Source organism: Cetorhinus maximus, chromosome 1 (assembly GCF_964194155.1).
Source record: "Cetorhinus maximus chromosome 1, sCetMax3.hap1.1, whole genome shotgun sequence".
Classification (NCBI taxonomy): Eukaryota; Metazoa; Chordata; class Chondrichthyes; order Lamniformes; family Cetorhinidae; genus Cetorhinus; species Cetorhinus maximus.
In genome coordinates, this window is record NC_135879.1 from 84,767,936 (window position 1) to 84,785,502 (window position 17,567).

Sequence of the window (17,567 nt, forward strand, 5' to 3'; positions counted from 1 at the left end):
TCACAGGTGCCTTTACAGGAAGACACATCAATATGTGAGGTTTGTCCTGGATGAAGGCCTCCTGGGGGAGTTGTGCTCTGCATCACCTCTCCCTCCTTTGCCTCCTCCATTGCATTCAGACCTTCAGGAAAGCAGCATTAGGCCCTGGATCCATTTCTTCTTTGACCTTGTCTCTGAAATGCAACATTGGAGGCAGTAATGAGGAACAGTTCTAGATAGTGAAGCTCCTACAGGAGCTGTAATGGTCTACTGTGGTTTCAGCCCTACTTGCATTGCTGCTGATGCTGCCTTGTCTTTATCTTTGCTCTGGATGAAGATAGCCAGGCTGCGAGATTCACCGGCTTCATTCACCACCATCTCAGGCTTCCCAAGAGTGCAGGGTGCAATCAACTGTACCCATGTGGCTTTGAGGCCTCCATGGCAGCAGCCCCTAATGTTTATAAAACGCAAAGGCTACAATTCCATAAATGTTCAACTGGTGTGTGATCACCGGAAGCACATACTGCACATTTGTGCGCGGTACCCTGGAAGTTGCCATGACTCCTACATCCTGAGTCACTCCCAGGTGGCTAAGATTTTCGAAGGGCCTGAATGTCTGCAGGGATGGCTGCTTGGGGATAAAGGTTCCCACTGTAATATTGGCTCATGACACCGGCATGAAGTCCCCAGAGTCATTCCGAGGAGAGGTACAACGCTGCTCACAGCTCCATGTACTCCCTAATAGAGCAGACCATAGGGATTCTGAAGATGCATTTCAGATGCTTGGACCACTCAGTTGGCACACGACAGTACACTCCAGATAGGCTTTCATGCATCATTGCTTTGTGTTGTGCTGGCAATGCAAAGAGATCCCTTGTCAGAGGGTAAAATGGAGGAGGATGAGAGCTCATTAGAGGATGAAGATCCAGAGGCCCAGGAACCTCATGATGGTGCTGAGGTGTCGTGGAGGAAGCAAGACATGGGAAACATGCCTGTGACACTTTAATCACTGACAGGTTCCAGGAGGAGTAAAGTTAAGACAAGGGGAGATGGTCACATTTCACCAAGCCCTCAATGCCATTCACCTTCATCTCAGGGGATGTCCAACCATGTGCATTAAAAATGAGCCCAGCATTCACACTTGCACTTTCAGGCCTCATGATTTACCAGGCCATGACCTGTATAAAGGTCCGCGGTGCCCTGTGCATGCGCTCATTCTGTGAAGTGAGAGTCCAGTAAACAATGATAGTGATGCGAGAACTGACTTGAAGCAGTCACCACCAGATAATGTTGAAATCACAGCAGCCAGTGAGGTGTGGACATGACTGGGAACCTCCTCCTTCCGTAAATGTCTTGCCTTTTGCCGCTACCACTGAGAAGACACAACTGTCCTTCGTCAATCAAGACTGATGAGCTGCCCTCACACAGTGGTCTTTCATGAGGAAGAAGGATTAGAAGCGCATACGTCACACACTTAAACACACCTCCCTGACATCACACAAAGGTGCAGAGACTGTCTTCAGGGAGGTTGATATCACATGAATGTTAATCTCACAGTGGGAGGCTATAACTGAGTGGGAGGATGGATAAACCTCGAAATAAGAGGATTCATATGTAAATAATCACAATGCCTTCAGTTGACCAAGCCATTCACAGAAACATCGAATGTATTAACAAAAGTGCAATATTTTTACAGTGGTTGCACAGCTGTGACCCAAAAGTGTATTCAAAATTTCTTAATTTTTCTAACCCTACCGCTACGCCTGGGTGCAGCACCGACATCCACAGCGGAGGTGGAGGCAGCCTGCTGACTGCTATGTCCTGATATCTGCGATGACCTTGGCAGATGTCTTCTCGTGGCACAAGGCCTGCTCAGGGACAGATGCACCCTCCTCAGGCTGAGTAACTGAAGTGGATGGGGTCACAGACAGTGGGGAACTGGAGCAGCTCGACATCCTTGGAGTGTCCTGAAAGGAGGCCCCTGGGTGTCTGGCTGATGCTCATCTCCCCTGTGGGCACCTGAGGGCCCTGCCCTGACTACTTGAGGAGATGCTGCACATGGAAGAAGGTCAAGGTGCCTCGTCCCCCTGTCACCCACATCTTGATGATGCCCACCAGTGTGTTTGGTCATGGAGTCCAGGGCAGAATGCAAATTTGGCAAAACCTGTTGAACCAAGGTGTCCATAGTGATTACCGACATTCCCATGGTGAGCTTGAGGCACTCGAATGTTGGAGCCACAAGATCAGACAGAATGGAAATGGAGTCCTCTATCCTTTGCCCCAGTCTGCTGAGTGGCTGCTGAATTTCTGCCTGATGTTCCTTTGCCTATTGTTGCATCTCCAGCATTGAGTTGGTGGCCACTCACAGAGGCTCATCATGTGACTCGAACTTAGCGGGTGGCTGGTCTCCAGCAGCCCTCCAGGTGCTGGAGGCCTTGGTTGTCCCTGCCTCTGACTGCTGCAGGGACGTGTCAGTGAGGTGTTCTCCAGTGGGTGAGCCTGAGCCTAATCTAGAACTACACCCCACTGAGGTGTGTATTTCTGCGCTAGTGGAGGATGCGGGTGAGCACAGTGATGGTTCTTCCTTAGTTTCCTCTTCGGACATGGTCTGGGACCTGGGACTTATGGTGGGCACCCTTGTGTGCCTCAATCTGCTGGTGCCTATAAGATAGATAATAGTGTTTCAGTCAATGAGCATGGGAAGATAAGACTGCATGTCACTCACTGTGATTGTCAGGGTGTGATGAACTGATGGAGGTGTGATCTGTACTAGGTTACTAGGGATAATCCAATCTCCCCTTCCCCACAGGAGCAATCCTGTTCCTCCCAGTGATCTCAGCAGCATCCTCCTCGAATTGTCTGAGGGCATTGATGTCAGCCATCTCTCCCTTGGTCTGCGATCTTTCCTGCTTCTTGTGGGTAAGCTTGCCCTGAATGAAGATAAAGAAAAGCATGCGCTGGCAAGGGATGGAGCATAGGTTGGGGAAGATGCATGTCCCCTGTGTGTGGTGAAGCGGCTGAGGATGGAGTGTGTGCAGATGATAGATGTGCAAGTTTTCATGAGACAATCACCAGGGACACATGTTCCCTGCTAATAGTTGTGTGAGATCCCCAAAGAAAGTAGCCCTTTGAGCACAAGATGAGAGTTTGATATTGGAGGGAGCTAAAGGATGACTTACCCTGAGGGAGTGGATGAGATCGTTCATCCTCTTCCTGCACTGGATGGTGTTTCGGGCACTGTTGCCAGCTGCGCTGACATCCTTGTGATGGCCTCTCAGGCCAGAGAGGTGAGGCTGGTGTGCTTCCCGGACCCATCCGTAGGGTACAGGATATGCCTGTGCGCTTACATTCCTCTGATCAAGGCCTCGAGGGCCTGTTTGGTGAAGCAGGGTGCTGCTGCCTTCTTGAGGCTTACAGCCTTCTTCTGTCTTGACAACATCTCTGTGCGTGTCCTGAAGACAGGTGGGCTGGAGAGAATGAGATGTATGTGTTTGGAAGGCATTTTAATATGGCGCCTGAAGCTTCGACCCTGCCTGGCGGGCAGGTGACTCAGCTTCCAACTGGCTAGGTCATTTGGCTCGATATCTGCCTGTGTATAATTAATGAGCTTCTGAGCACGTAATCGGGCGCAAATTCCCACCATTCTGAGCAGTGGGGTAGGTGCTACCAAACCTGCCTGTCACCGCATTAGTCTCAAAAATGGACAATTCCGCCCGGACTCTTAGTTGTCCGCCTTCTGGAAGATTGAACCGGAAGACGCATTGCTGCTGCAAGCAGGATCAGGACCTGAAAATAGTCCTGACAGCTGAAAATGATCTAAGTTCAAGAATTTCTGACCATTGATTCTGTTTTTCTCTCCACAGATGCTACCTGACCTGTTGTGTTTTCCAGCACTCCTTGTTTGTATTTCAGGTTTGCAGCATCTGCAGTATTTTGTTTCTGCTTCTTCCTGTGTTTATCTTTCTCGACTTGTCGGTCTCTTTTATTCACTTTTAAATTCCTGGTCTTTTCCTGTCCTTGCGTCACTCAACTATCTTTCCTGAATAGTTGAGGAATACCTATAGCTTCACCTTGGCAGATTCCTATATTTCTGTTATGCCAACAAAACTTAAACAGGACAATAACCCTGAAGCCATATACATTGCCCACATCCCACCGGTCAGTCATGGCTTGCTCTAGAGCTGCGATGACACACAGACCAGAAAAGTCATGCAGAAATGGAATACATTAGGCTGAGAGTTGAGCCTGTCCGGATTGACCATGGCTGCCAGTGGTGGGTGGTTACTGGATCAATTTGAGGTCACTGACTGGGACCTTGTGCCAGTGCATGACTGCAAAGTCTTAAAGTAGCCCTCACTTGCCGAGATAATTTGCCTAAAAAACTAGCAGAAAAAGAGCACAAATACAGGGCCGCCAACAGGCAAAATATATTGGGCTGCTGCCTTTTGCCCTGGTGCCTCACTCTTGGAGACTTCTGCCTCTGTTGGCCCTTTTTCCCTTCCATTATTGCGCAGAACAGGAGTATAAGATCATAAGAAATGAGAGCAGGAGTAGGCCATTCAGCCCACTGAGCCTGGTCTGTCATTCAGTAAGCTCATGGGTGTGCTGATTGTGGCCTGAACGCCACTTTCTTGCCTGTCCCCCACAAGCCTTGACGTCCCTGTCCATCAAAAATCCGGCTGACTCAGCCTTGAATATATGCTTATTAGGAAGGGCATTCCAGCTATTTAGTCCTGCTGCACATGTGGGGTTGACAGGTATCCAATATATTCCAGGCTCCTGAAACTAACAACGTATTTGTTAAGCAGTGCAGGCCTCAGTAAGAAGTTTCTTTTATAAACCGCACAAAAAGTTGTTGTCAAATTCTGTAAATCATGGTTACGGAGATATCAGGTGACTTTGAGACATGCTGTGTCTGTTGTGAGGCCATCCCGGAGCATTACTTGCATAAATCCAGAAAACTCCCACCAGCTGGTCTTTTGCATGGGGATGGGGCTATATAAATGAGTGGCAGAGGATGTTGGCAGATGTTCCTTGAAAGCAGTGAATGTTTGAGAATCCACGCATAACAATGTTTCAGCATAATTCGGTGGTGAAGGGATTTCCTTGGAAACTGCAACACTGCTCATGTTCCACAGTTATGCCAAAACGATCCACAAGTCTTCACACCAACCTGACAGGTAATCATATCGAAAAATAACCTGATTCTGGCGCAGGACAGTTTCTGTTGCCACATATTATCTACGTGTAATGAATTCTGGTGATTTGTGCTTGATTTTATGTCAGCATTGCTTCCATCATATATACTGTCTAAATCAATTTGAGGAATCTAACATTTTCAAACATAATTCAAAATGCTTTGTTCAAGAATAATGTCTGACTCGAGTAAAAACTTGTCAAATCAACCTCCTTCCTGGATAATGCAGCATTAAAACAAAAATGTGTTTGATAGTGTTGTGAGTGGTGGCCAGGTTGGTACTATTGATAGAGTTGACCCGCAGACACTTTTTGGATGGAAACTTTGAGTTTATTTACAAAGTACTCAGCAGCTACTACACATTTGCTGTCCAACTCTATCTCTATACAACTAACTACTGAAGTAGCCCACGCTACTCTCCTATTGGTTACTATAGATCATATGATCTCCCTTATCAAGCATTATTCTTAAAAGTATATTATACCTAAATAAAACCATAATTACTACATTCTTCCCCCTTTAACTCGGATATATATATATATATATTATATTTACAAGTACATATTTTTCAAGACAACATAATATTTACACCGGGTAAGGAATTTACAAGTTCAGTCTTTCAGGTGGTTTTCTGGTACGTGTGGAATGTCTTTGTGTGGAACGTGTGGAACAGCTTCTTTGTCAGGAACTTTCTTTTCCAGAGTTGCCTGAACATTAGGTGCTTCAATGGGCACCTGAGGTCCTATATCTTCAACTCTTAAAGGAACATCGACATGTCTGACCTGGGTTGAGTACTCTCAGCAGGAAATGCAGACCCGGTCATGATCACTAGTCGAAACAAGCCTTGGTGGTTTGTCTTCCACCTCCACGTGGTAAGAAAGAGATTCAGTCACTGTACTTATTTCACCCTGTAACCACTTTGGTCCTTCACCGGAGTTCTTCACATATACCGTCTCTCCCACAGTAAATTTCCTCTCACAACTATGCCAGTCATGTCTAGTTTTCTGGCTTCCCTGACTCCTTTCCACCTTCCCATCTAAATTTAGCAATATTAAGCTCAATCTCGTCTTGAGACGGCATTTTAACAATAACTCTGCATGTGTGACACCTGTTGTTGTGTGAGTGGTAGTCCTGTAATGAAAAAGAGAGCGTGCTATCTTGGTTGCTAAGGAATCACCCATTAGCTTTTTCATGATTGCCCTGAACGTTTGAACTACCCTATCAACCAGTCCAGGAAGGGTGGTACGGTGCAGCTTTTACATGAGTGTTACCGTTGAGGCTGATAAATCACTGAAGCTCAGCACTTGTAAATGCCGTGCCGTTATCTGATACGACTACTTCTGGTAGTCCGCGAATGGCAAAACTCTGACATAGCTTCTCAATTGTAGCAGTCAGCATTGGTGACTTCACCTCATATACGCCCAACCATTTTGGGTGGGCATCAACAATGAGCAGAAACATTGTTCCCATGGAAGGTCCCACATAGTCAATGTGTAACCGCACCCATGGTCTTCCTGGCCACTCCCAAGGGTGTAACGGAGCTGTTGGTGGCAACTTTGGCAGTTCCTGACATTGCACACAATTCTTCACGAAATTATCTATTTCGCCATCCATCCCAGCCACCATAGATAGCTGCAAGCTATGGTATTCATTCGGAAAATTCCTGGATGTGCGCTGAGTGGTTCAATTAAAAGTGGCTCCCTTACCTTTGGAGGAACTATCACTCGTGCTCTCCACAATAAGATGCCATCCTGGCTGGTTATTTCATGTCTTCTGTTGAAGAATGGTTTCATTTCATCAAATACAGGCTCTTGTGGCCAACCATGAAGCACGTATTCTCATACTTGAGATAGGACTGGGTCCCGACTTATCCAGTCTCTGATCTGTCGAGCACATACCAGAAAGAAATCTAAGAAATTTAACAGTAAAACAAGTTCCTGTGGTGCTCATCATTTTCTTGTAAAGGCAAACGACTAAGGGCATTGACGTTGCGAATTGATTACCAGGCCTATGTTCGAAAGTGTATTCGTATACTGCCAAAATTAAAGCCCATCGTTGTATTCTTGCTGAGGCCAAGGGTGGTACAGCCTTGTCCTCATTAAACGATCCTAGCAATGGTTTGTGGTCTGAAACTATTGTAAAGCGATGGCCGTGTATGTACTGGTGAAATTTCTTGACACCAAAGATGATGGACAGGCCCTCTTTTTCTATCTGCGAGTATCCCTTTTCTGCTGTGGTGAGCATTCTTGATACATAACCTATCGGCCTTCCGTGCCATTGTCCATCCGATGAGAGAGAACTGCTCCCGTTCCGTAGGGAGATGCATCACACGTCAGCACCAAATTTTGTGTCTGGTATTAATGTACTAATAGGTTAGACAAGTGCAATAATTGTTTCACCTTTATGAAAGCTTCTTTCTGGGGCACCTCCCAAGACCAATGTTGGTTCTTTTACAGTAGAAAATGCAGTGGGGCCAGCACTATAGACAAATTGGGTAAGAACCGCCCATAATAGTTGATCATTCCCAGGAATGTTTTGAGCTCTGAGGCATCCTTTGGCACAAGTGCCTCTCTTATGACTCTCACTTTCTCCTCAACCAGGTGGAGACCCTGTGAATCTACCCGTGACACAAATAAGGCTACCTCCCTCGCTTGGAACATGCACCTCTCTTTTCTTAAACGCACTCAAGCTTACAAGAAATATTTTAAGACTTCCTCTAAGTTTGCCAAATGCACTTTTTCAGTGAATCCTGTCACCAGTACATCATCTAAATATGCTACAACCTGGGGCAGTCCATGCAGTAAGCTCTCCATTGTTCCCTGAAAGATGGCACAAGCTGAGGAGATGCCGAAAGGTAATCGAGTATATTGGTACAGCCCATTGTGGGTATTAATTGTGACAAATTCCTGGGAGGCATTATCTAACTCTAGTTGTTGATAAGCATGACTCATATCAAGCTTGGAATTCAGGTCTTGGACTTTTGGTATGGGGTGTCTCTCTAGTTTAGCTACTTTATTAACTGTCAATTTGTAGTCTGCACAAATTCGGATGCGATGGTCAGATTTAAGGAGGGGGACTATGGGTGTTGCCCATTCTAAGAACTGCATAGGTTGTATAAAGCGCAGTTTCTCTAGTCTGTCCAGTTCAGTATTGACTTTTTCTCGCATTGCGAATGGCACCAGTCTTGCCTTCATGAACTGAGGGATTGCTTCCGGGTCCACATGAATTTTTGCCTACAGCCCTTGGATTTTCCCAAGTTCGTTCTTGAAGACTGTGATGACTTTTGAAGTAGCTCTGGTAGCCTACTTGCTCTCAACTGGAAAATTTCAGCCATTTCTGACTTAATCTCCTTTAACTGGTAGCTCCCCAGGAGGCTTGACCCCTTGCCTGCTACCACTATCAAGGGTAGCTTTGCCGATTGACTTCCATAAGGGACGGTTACTCTGCTTGTGCCTTTTACTTGAATGTCTTCACCAGCATATGTTCTTAGCGTGGTCGCTGTTTCTTCCAAATTTAATTGATGTTCACCATTATTCAGATATCTGAAGGTATTTTCCCCAATTACTGTAGTGGATCCTCCTGTGGACTCTTCCATTCTAACAGGTCTGCCATTTGCTTTCACTGTAACAAATATTGGTTATGTCTTTCCAACTTACAGGTTAAACAATGAGTAAATGTCTGATTTGTTGTTTCAGGCTCTTCTACATTGTAGATTTCATTGAGCTTCTTTTGTTTACAAGCCTGTTTGAATCTTTATTAAAACTGTCTCATTATATGCCCACTTCTGTGACAATAATAGCATTCAATTTTTTAAAATTGTCAATCATTAAAAGGCTGCTTGTTTCCACCTCTATTGAAATTATTCTGTGATTTTGCTGCTAGATTGTTTTTCCTTACTCTTCAGCTAGCGGGGGCTGTTTCTCCCGCTTCTCCGCAGAGTCTTGCATTTCCGTGCCCTTTTTGGCTGGGGTTTCTCACCCGATGTGGAGGACGGCGCCATTTTGTGTGCCCTGTATTGCTTTTGAGTCTCTTACTGCGCTTTCCATGGCCAGTGCTATCTCTAGCACCTTCTTGAAATCCAAATTCACTTCAGACAATAACCTTTTCTGAATAGTGTCCTCATTCACACCACACACTAGACGATCTCTGAGCATGTTGTTTAAAGATGTACCAAACTTACAATGTTCCGTTAGCTGCTTCAAATTTGCCATGTAGCATGCTACTGTATCACCCAGGGCTCTATTTCTCAAATTAAACTTGAACCTCTGCATCATACTGAGGGCTTTGGTTGATAATGAGCCTTCATGAGGTCCACAAATTCATCAAAATGTTTTGAATCTGGGACACCGGGTGCCGTCAAACCTTGAATCAAACCGTAGGTTTTATTCCCACATGTACTTAAGAGGATCGCTCACCTCTTCTCTTCCCCCTAATCTTGTTCGCTTGATAAAAGAACATAAGACGTTCTATGTAATGAGACCAATTGTGTGTGGCTGGATCAAAAGGATCAATTCCTTGGAATTGCGGCATTTTGAGAGAAGTTATCTTCTTCAATTTTACCGGAGCTTTCCACTTACAATCACTGGTCGAGGTACAGTGCCAATTTCTTTTCAGCTTGATTTCTTCTGTTTAATCTTATTTTATCCTCGTCGCCAGTTTGTTGTGAGTGGCAGCCGAGTAGGTACTATTGATAGAGTTGATCCGCGACACTTCTTGGGTGGAAACTTTCAGTTTATTTACAAAGTACTCAGCAGCAACTACATGTGTGCTTTCAACTCCAACTCTATCTCTACACTACTAACTCCTGAGGTAGCCTGCACTATACTCATATTGGTTATGATAGATCATGTGATCTTCCTTAACAAGAATTATTCTTAAAGGTACATTACGCCTAAATAAAACCATCATTGCTACAGATAGTTTAGATGAAAAGGTAGCATTACTCAGGTGATGCTTAAAACCACAAGCACAGTTGTTTGTGGGATTCCCAGATGGGCTTTTTTATACCCTTTTGTGCTCCAGAACCTAGCTAAGCTGTTCCAGTCCAGCTACAACACTGGCATCTACCCAGCAATATTGAAAATTGCCCAGGTATGTCCTGTACACAAAAAGCAGGACAAAACCAACCCGGCCAATTACTGCCCTATCAGTCTACTCTAGAACATCAGTAAAATGATGGAAGGAGTCATCAACAGTGTTATCAAGCAGCACTTGCTTAGCAATAACCTGCTCAATAATGCTCAGTTTGGGGTCCACCAGGGCCACTCAGCTCCTGACCTCATTACAGTCTTGGTTCAAACATGGACAAAAGAGCTGAACTCCAGAGGTGTGATGAGAGTGACTGCCCTTGACATCAAGGCAGTATTTGACCAAGTGTGGAATCAAGGAGCCATCGCAAAGCAGGAGTCAATGGGAATCAGGGGGAAAACACTCCACTGAGTCATGCCTAGCACAAAGAAAGATGTTTTTCTTGTTGGAGGTCAATCTTCTCAGTTCCAGGACATTACTGTAGGAGTTCCTCAGGGTAGTGTACTGGCCCAACCATCTTCAACTGCTTCATCAATTACCTTCCTTCCATCATAAGGTCAGTAGTGGGTATGTTTGCTGATGATTGCACAATGTTCAGCACAATTCGCAACTCCTCAGATACTGAAGCAGGCCATGTCCAAATGCAGCAAGACCTGGACAATATCCAGGCTTGGGCTGACAAGTGGCAAGTAACATTCGCGCCACACAAGTGCCAGGCAATGGCCATCTCCAACAAGAGAGAATCTAACCATTTCCTCCCCCGACATTCAATGGCATTACCATTACTGAATTCCCCAATATCAACATCCTGGGGGTTACGACTGACCAGAAACTGAACTGGACTAGCCATATAAATACTCCAGCTATAAGAGCAGGTAAGAGGCTTGGAATCCTGTGGGGAGTAACTCACCTCCTGACTCTCCAAAGTCTGTCCTCCATCTACAAGGCACAGGTCAGGAGTGTGTTGGAATACACTCCACTTGCCTGGATGAGCACAGGTCTAACAACACTCAAGAAGCTCGACACCAACCAGGACAAAGCAGCCCGCTTGATTGGTACCCCATCAACTAACGTTCACTCCCTCTGCCACCAACACACAGTAGCAGCAGTGTGTACCATCTACAAGATGCACTGCAGGAATTCACCAAGCCTTCTTAGACAGCACCTTTCAAACCCACGACCGCTGCCATCTAGAAGGATAAGAGCAGCAGACACATGGGAACACCACCAGCCCCCCTCCAAGCCACTCACCATCCTGACTTGGAAATATATCGCCGTTCCTCCACTGTGGTTGGGTCAAAATCCTGGAACTCCCTCCCTAACAGCACTGTGGGTGTACCTACAACACAGGGACTACCACAGTTCAAGAAGGTGGCTTCCCACCACCTATTCCAGGCCAATTAGGAATGGGCAATAGATGCTTGCCTAGCCAGCGACACCCACATCCCATGAATAATTTTTTTTAAAATACAGAACACAGTGGATTAGCAGTCCATCACCTAAACCTCTTGGCCACCTTAGCCCCTGTACAATGTCTTTCAGAACAGGCATGCTGGCCAATATGGGGATGGAACCCACAACCTTGGAGTTATTAGGACCATGCTTGAACTATCTGAGTTAACCAGCCACCAAACAACATAGCCACTAATTAAGTGAATGTCAATCTCCTAGGCAAGGGGAACTGACCATATACATCTCGCTAATGGACCTTTTTATATGAGCTCTAGCCAATTAAAAGTGGATGAAGCGCCACAAGCTATAAGTCGCCTCTCTCCGAATAGTTTAAGTGTATCAGGTAAAGAACTCCAGTCAAAAATTAACCAGATAGTAGGACAAAATTGCCTATAATCATTTACATATGACAAACCCTGATAGTTCCAGCGTAGTTCTTTATGTTAATTATTTTACATTGTAATGCCCAAGTGCAAAACCAGAACAAGCTGAATAGTGGTTAGTTTTTCATGCAAATTACACCAGCAAAACCCCCAGTGCAATGATATATCTGTAATTGTGGAGTGGGAATGCGTATGTATGTATGCTCATATGGGTGGTGGAAGGGAACTATCATCCATATCTAGATTAATAATTACTTGGCCTAAAACTCAGAGGTTTCTTCAGTCACTTCTAAATATATTTGTATGGATTTGTTTTCAAAATCTAATAGCTGTGAACTTTACTGTTTTTGTTATGTAAAGTGGTACCTTGCAACTGTTGAGGCTTAAATAGTCAGAGAACACTTAGTACCCTCTAGTGGCTTGCTGTAATAATACTTTTGGACCATAGCTACCTTCTACTCCTTGTGCTCCGTTGTGTTTAGATCATCCTTCCCCAACACTGGAGGAATACTAAGCTTGAACTAAGGATAGTGTGTGGCAGGAGCCTCATATCTCAAATACCCACAATAGAAGCAAGGCCAAAAATTTTATGGTTGACGTTCTGTTGTATTGTAATCGTATAAAAGGCAATATCAATGACCTGGACTGATAAACAAAACTGTCAGCATGTTTTTAGCCTGCCTTGGCATTGACCCGAGATACACAAAGGTATCATCTTTTGTTTAATCTAAGCTTAGTAATGCCCAAACATTTTGATGAGATTGCACAGACCATACATTCTGCAATACAGACAGAATATTTTGAGGTACAGACAGAATATTCTGAGATACAGACAGAATATTTTGAGATACTGACAGGATATTCTAAGATACTGGCAGAATAATTTGAGATACAGACAATATTCTGAGAAACAGACAGAATTTTCTGAGACACTGACAGAATATTTTGAGATACAGACAGAATATTCTGAAATCAATTAAAATTACTGCTTGGCTCCGCATAGAAGTAAAATGAAAGGAGCAGTTTGTTTGTCTTTACAACTTACAGGTGTTTATTGAATTGAAGTTAATGATATTTGGGCTGCATCTTGATATAAAATTGATTTATTCTGCTTAGTTTTACGTTACAAACCCCCTGCTGTTCATTAAGCACTGGCTTATTATTTATCCAAAAGGAAAGTGCTGTTGATGCTGGAAATCAGAAATCAAAAGAGAAAATGCTGAAAATACTGAGGTATCGTCTGCAGAGAAACACACAGAGCTAATGGGCTGGACATTAATTTGGAGGTGTGGAGTGAGCCTGATCTTCTTTGAGGTCGGGACAACAGATTTCCCACAGGTTCTGCCGAATTTAACAACAGGATCTGATTAGCATTTTTATCCCTGTATCCCAGCCACAGCCAGCCAGATCGAGAGGAGGCCGGCTGGCTGTCGGACAGGTAAAACATGAAGCCAAAGCTATGGAACAGAGAGGAGCAAGAGATGGGTCAGAAATGCTGGGGCAGTGGGGGGTGTTGGGGGTAATTGGAGGTCAGAGGGAAAACTGGAGATCGGAGTTGGAGGAAGATCAGAGGCCTTACAGGGGAGATCTAAAGGGTTGGGGGAAATTGAAAGCATCAGCAGGGAGATTGGAAAGGTCAGGGGGCATTTCCAGTTGAGGGGGTGGGGGCTATTTGATGAAGCAGGTAAACCGCATGCAGCTCTAGGTCAAGCAATATCTTGTTTGTAAAATTCTCATCCTTGTTTTCAAAATCCCTCCATGGCCTGCCCCTCCCTATCTCTGCACTATAATCTCTTTCACCTGCACAACCCTCTGAGCTATCTGCACTCCTCTAATTCTGGCCTATTTCCGATTTCAATGGCTCCACCATTGGTAGCCATGCCTTCAGCTGCTTAGACCCTAAACTCTGGAATTCCATCCCTAAACCTCCCTGCCTCTTTACCTTACTTTTCTCCTTTAAGACTGTCATGTTCAATTGTTCTGTGTTAGAATATGTGAGTCTGTTTACTATTGATGTTCACTGTGCTTGATATGTTAAGCTGGAGCATGGACTCATAAAAAAGTAAATACAGCTGTAGAAAAAGCTGGAAGCCAGAGCTAAAGCATGGAGTAGACATTTTGGAGCATTGTATACAGCTCTTGCAAATGAAGTTCCTGCACACATAGAGCTGATGTATTATCTCTATATAGATCCAAGATATAAAGTATACAAAAAAGACACATCTTAAAACCTAAGCTTCCGGCCATCTGCCCTGATATCTCCTTATTAGGCTTGGAACCAAATTTTGCTTTATAATGGTTCCTGTGCAGCACCATGGGAAATTTATGTTAAAAGCATTTACAGGTACAAGTTGTTGTTCTGATGCTCGATGCCTAACAATTAGTCATGATGTACAGTACCTCACTTAAGTGTCCATCATTCATGGGGGTGTACTGAGGTGGGAAATTTAAATTGGCTGCTCTCCAGATAAGAACCTCTGATTCCAGAAAACTCCCAGTCATTCGGGGATGTTTGGGAACCTCATTGCTGCTGCCTTTATGGGATTCGTCCCACTTCCCCACCTACAGCTGAGTCAAAATTACCTCCTGCAAACCACCACTGAAACAAATGTTGGTCCTCAAGTTGCCAACCCTCCAGGATTTAAGACTAATTTCCTGAAGACTGCGGCAAGTAAACCAGGAGAAAAGCCATAGGGGCTTTAAGAAATTTTGTGGGCTTTTTTCTCATTTTCTTTCAGCACTTTCGTTTATTAATGGAGATGTGGGAAGAAAGGCTGTTTGACTGAATGGGCAGTTGGAGGCTGGAGATCATTGGTAGATCCTCTAATGGAGGAGTGGGGGAGTTGCAAATCTAGCTGAACCCTATTCTGCCCTCCTCCACTTGTTCCTAATTCTTTCTTTTGCCATTCCTATCTCTTCTCTGTTCCTCTGCTCCAATAATACCCCATCCTCTAACTGTCTTTCATCTGAACACTGCACACGGGGGACAATTTTCTCAATGTTGGGCGGGAGTGGGCAATAGGCGCGCAGTCAATCACCGTCCGCGATCGGCTGCGCGCTGCATTTTACGTGGGCGAGCCAATTAAGGCCCGCCCTGCATGACGCGCACCTGGAAGCATTCAGCGTTACCTGTGCGGGTAGGGGGAGAAGGGAGAGTCGGGGCCTGCTCTCTTTCACGCATGCGTGCGAAGGAGTGCAGAAATCTCCCTGAGGCACAGCGCTGTCTCAGGGAGATTAGTTTGATTATGAAAATTTGAAAAAAGGATGAAAAAAATTATTTGGATATGTCCCCACATGTGACAGAATCACATGAGCTGAGACATGTCTATGAATTTTCATTAAAAATTTTATTAAAGTTATAAACCCTTCATGAAACCTCATTCTGGTTGGACGGGCAGCTCTGTTAATTCCTTTAATTGGTTTTTAAATAGCTTTCATAGGCCTTTGACAGTTCGGTGGGTGCGCAGCCGACTCCGGTGCTCGCCCGCTGAACTGAAGATCACAATGACGTGCGGTGACGTCGGGGACGCATGCTTTACGCATCAGCGTGCAGGGCCCGCCCCCTCACACCAAACGGAAGATTCAGGCCACAATCTTCACTCCTCTTGTGACACGATCCTGTGAAATGCTTTGGGACATTTCATTTTGTTAAAGGTGCTAAATAAATATAAGTTGTTGTTGAAACACCATGCAAGATTAACTAGTATGTGTGCGACAAAGAGTGACATCCCAGTTGATAACTCACCTTTTCTCTTTATAGATAGTGACTGGCCTGCTGCAGTTTTCCAACATTTCTGTTTTGTTTTTAAACAAGATAGTATGTCCTTTGCCATTAACAAATGGCAATGTGATTTTTCATCTAAATAAATACCCAGCTTGTTAATGAATTATGACAACTTGGGTGATGGGTGTTATGATCCTTGACCAGACCTCCAGGTTTTTGTTAAGATTTGGTTAGGGATCAGTAACGTTTTGTTTAAAGTAGACAAAGTTTGAGATTCAAGACAGTTGCTCAGTGAATAAATCCACAAGAGTCCGTGAGTTTTGAACAAACAAAAATAAACTTTACTACACAAGGTCAGAAAGATAAAACAGTTTACAATATCTGTCTTATCCTCTAGTATTCAGGGTTAACATGAGGTACATGTGAATTAACAGGCAAACTGTGGTCAAACTGTGGCACAATAAATAGCAAATGTGACCAAAACAGTCCAAGGATTTCTCAACAACCCACCCAGACATCAGTAACACTATATCAGTATCAGTAACAACCAATCTCACTGAAACTCTGCCTCTCTTACAAGAGATTCCCGTCTTTACCTTTGAAGATCTAACCTTAGAGTTCTCTCCACAAGCCACTTCAGCTCGGATGACATCAGCGATGGCCCATCTCGCAGGGGTTCAATCTTGTCTCCCAAGATTCCGTTCCCCTGGATTCCCAAGTCTGCACTCAAGCACCAACTCAGAAACATAATTTCAGTTCTTCAGCTGTGCTGAGCAGAACCCTACTGTTTTAAAGGGGTACCTTCACCCCAACAGCCCGCAGCACGGAGTCGCCAACCTTCTGCTACCTTCTTGGATCTTCAGGGCTTTCCCTGAGCCTTTTTCAATTACCAGGGCTTCCCTTGAGCCCCTGCCAACTTTTTTAACTTAACTGGGATCTCTTCCCTGTCCCCTGTTTGGGACTCTTCTTTTGGGACCTTTCCCTGTCCTCTGCCTGGAACTCTGCTCTTTAATGGTGCTCCGCTCCCAGCCACCTGATGTGGGATTTCGTGCCATTCTCTTACTGCACAGGCACACTGGACCCAGGGACCTTAGAAATGCAAAACTGCTCATGTGCAGCCCGCTCCCGGTCTGTGCATGTGCAGAAACTCCGAGGTCTGTTGGCACTTTGAGTTCCCAACCTCCCGCTTCCGATGAGATAAGTGTGGGTTTCATAACATGGGACCTAAGGGCATTTCTTACCCCTGAAACCTTAATCCAAAATGAGGCAGTGGCTGGAATCACTGGCGGGACTGGAAATTCCCGCTGAGTGTCAATGGACTTCTTGCCCGTCTGCCAAATTTTCCATCCTGCCCGCGACAGGTCCTGCCCGGCAGGGCCGGAAAATCCCGATCAATGTCTGTAAGCAATGAGGTGAGAACATTTTAGTTCTCAAGCTATATGATCCACAGGAGGGGGGAAAGAAAAAGCTAGCCTGACCACTCTGGATTATAAATGAAGTCTCTTTAATGAAGAAATTCTTTAATTAAGTCTCTTTAATTAAGGAGCTCCCTGAACTGTGACCTGTTTCTCTTTTTTCTTTCAGATCAGCATCTTCATGACACATTTATCCAACTATGGGAATGATCGACTGGGACTCTATACGTTTGTGAACCTGGCGAATTTTGTCCATTGCTGGACCAACCTGAAGCTGCAAACTATGCCCCCTGTGCAGCTGGCACACAAATACTTTGAGCTCTTTCCAGAACAAAAGGACCCACTCTGGCAGGTGTGCTTCCAGTCCTTCTTAGAACAAGTGCACTGTT

The 17,567-nt window shown here is 44.9% G+C and overlaps 1 protein-coding gene across 4 annotated transcripts in view; it reads left to right on the plus strand.

The window, feature by feature from the left end:
• ndst3 (N-deacetylase/N-sulfotransferase (heparan glucosaminyl) 3) overlaps positions 1–17,567 on the plus strand; it is a 1,004,816-nt gene that overhangs the window by 941,674 nt on the left and 45,575 nt on the right. For all 4 annotated transcript variants that reach the window (XM_078543131.1, XM_078543140.1, XM_078543148.1 and 1 more), the window contains one exon: positions 17,348–17,530. In XM_078543131.1, the coding sequence (XP_078399257.1) occupies positions 17,348–17,530 (183 nt within the window). The remainder of the gene's footprint in view (positions 1–17,347; positions 17,531–17,567) is intronic.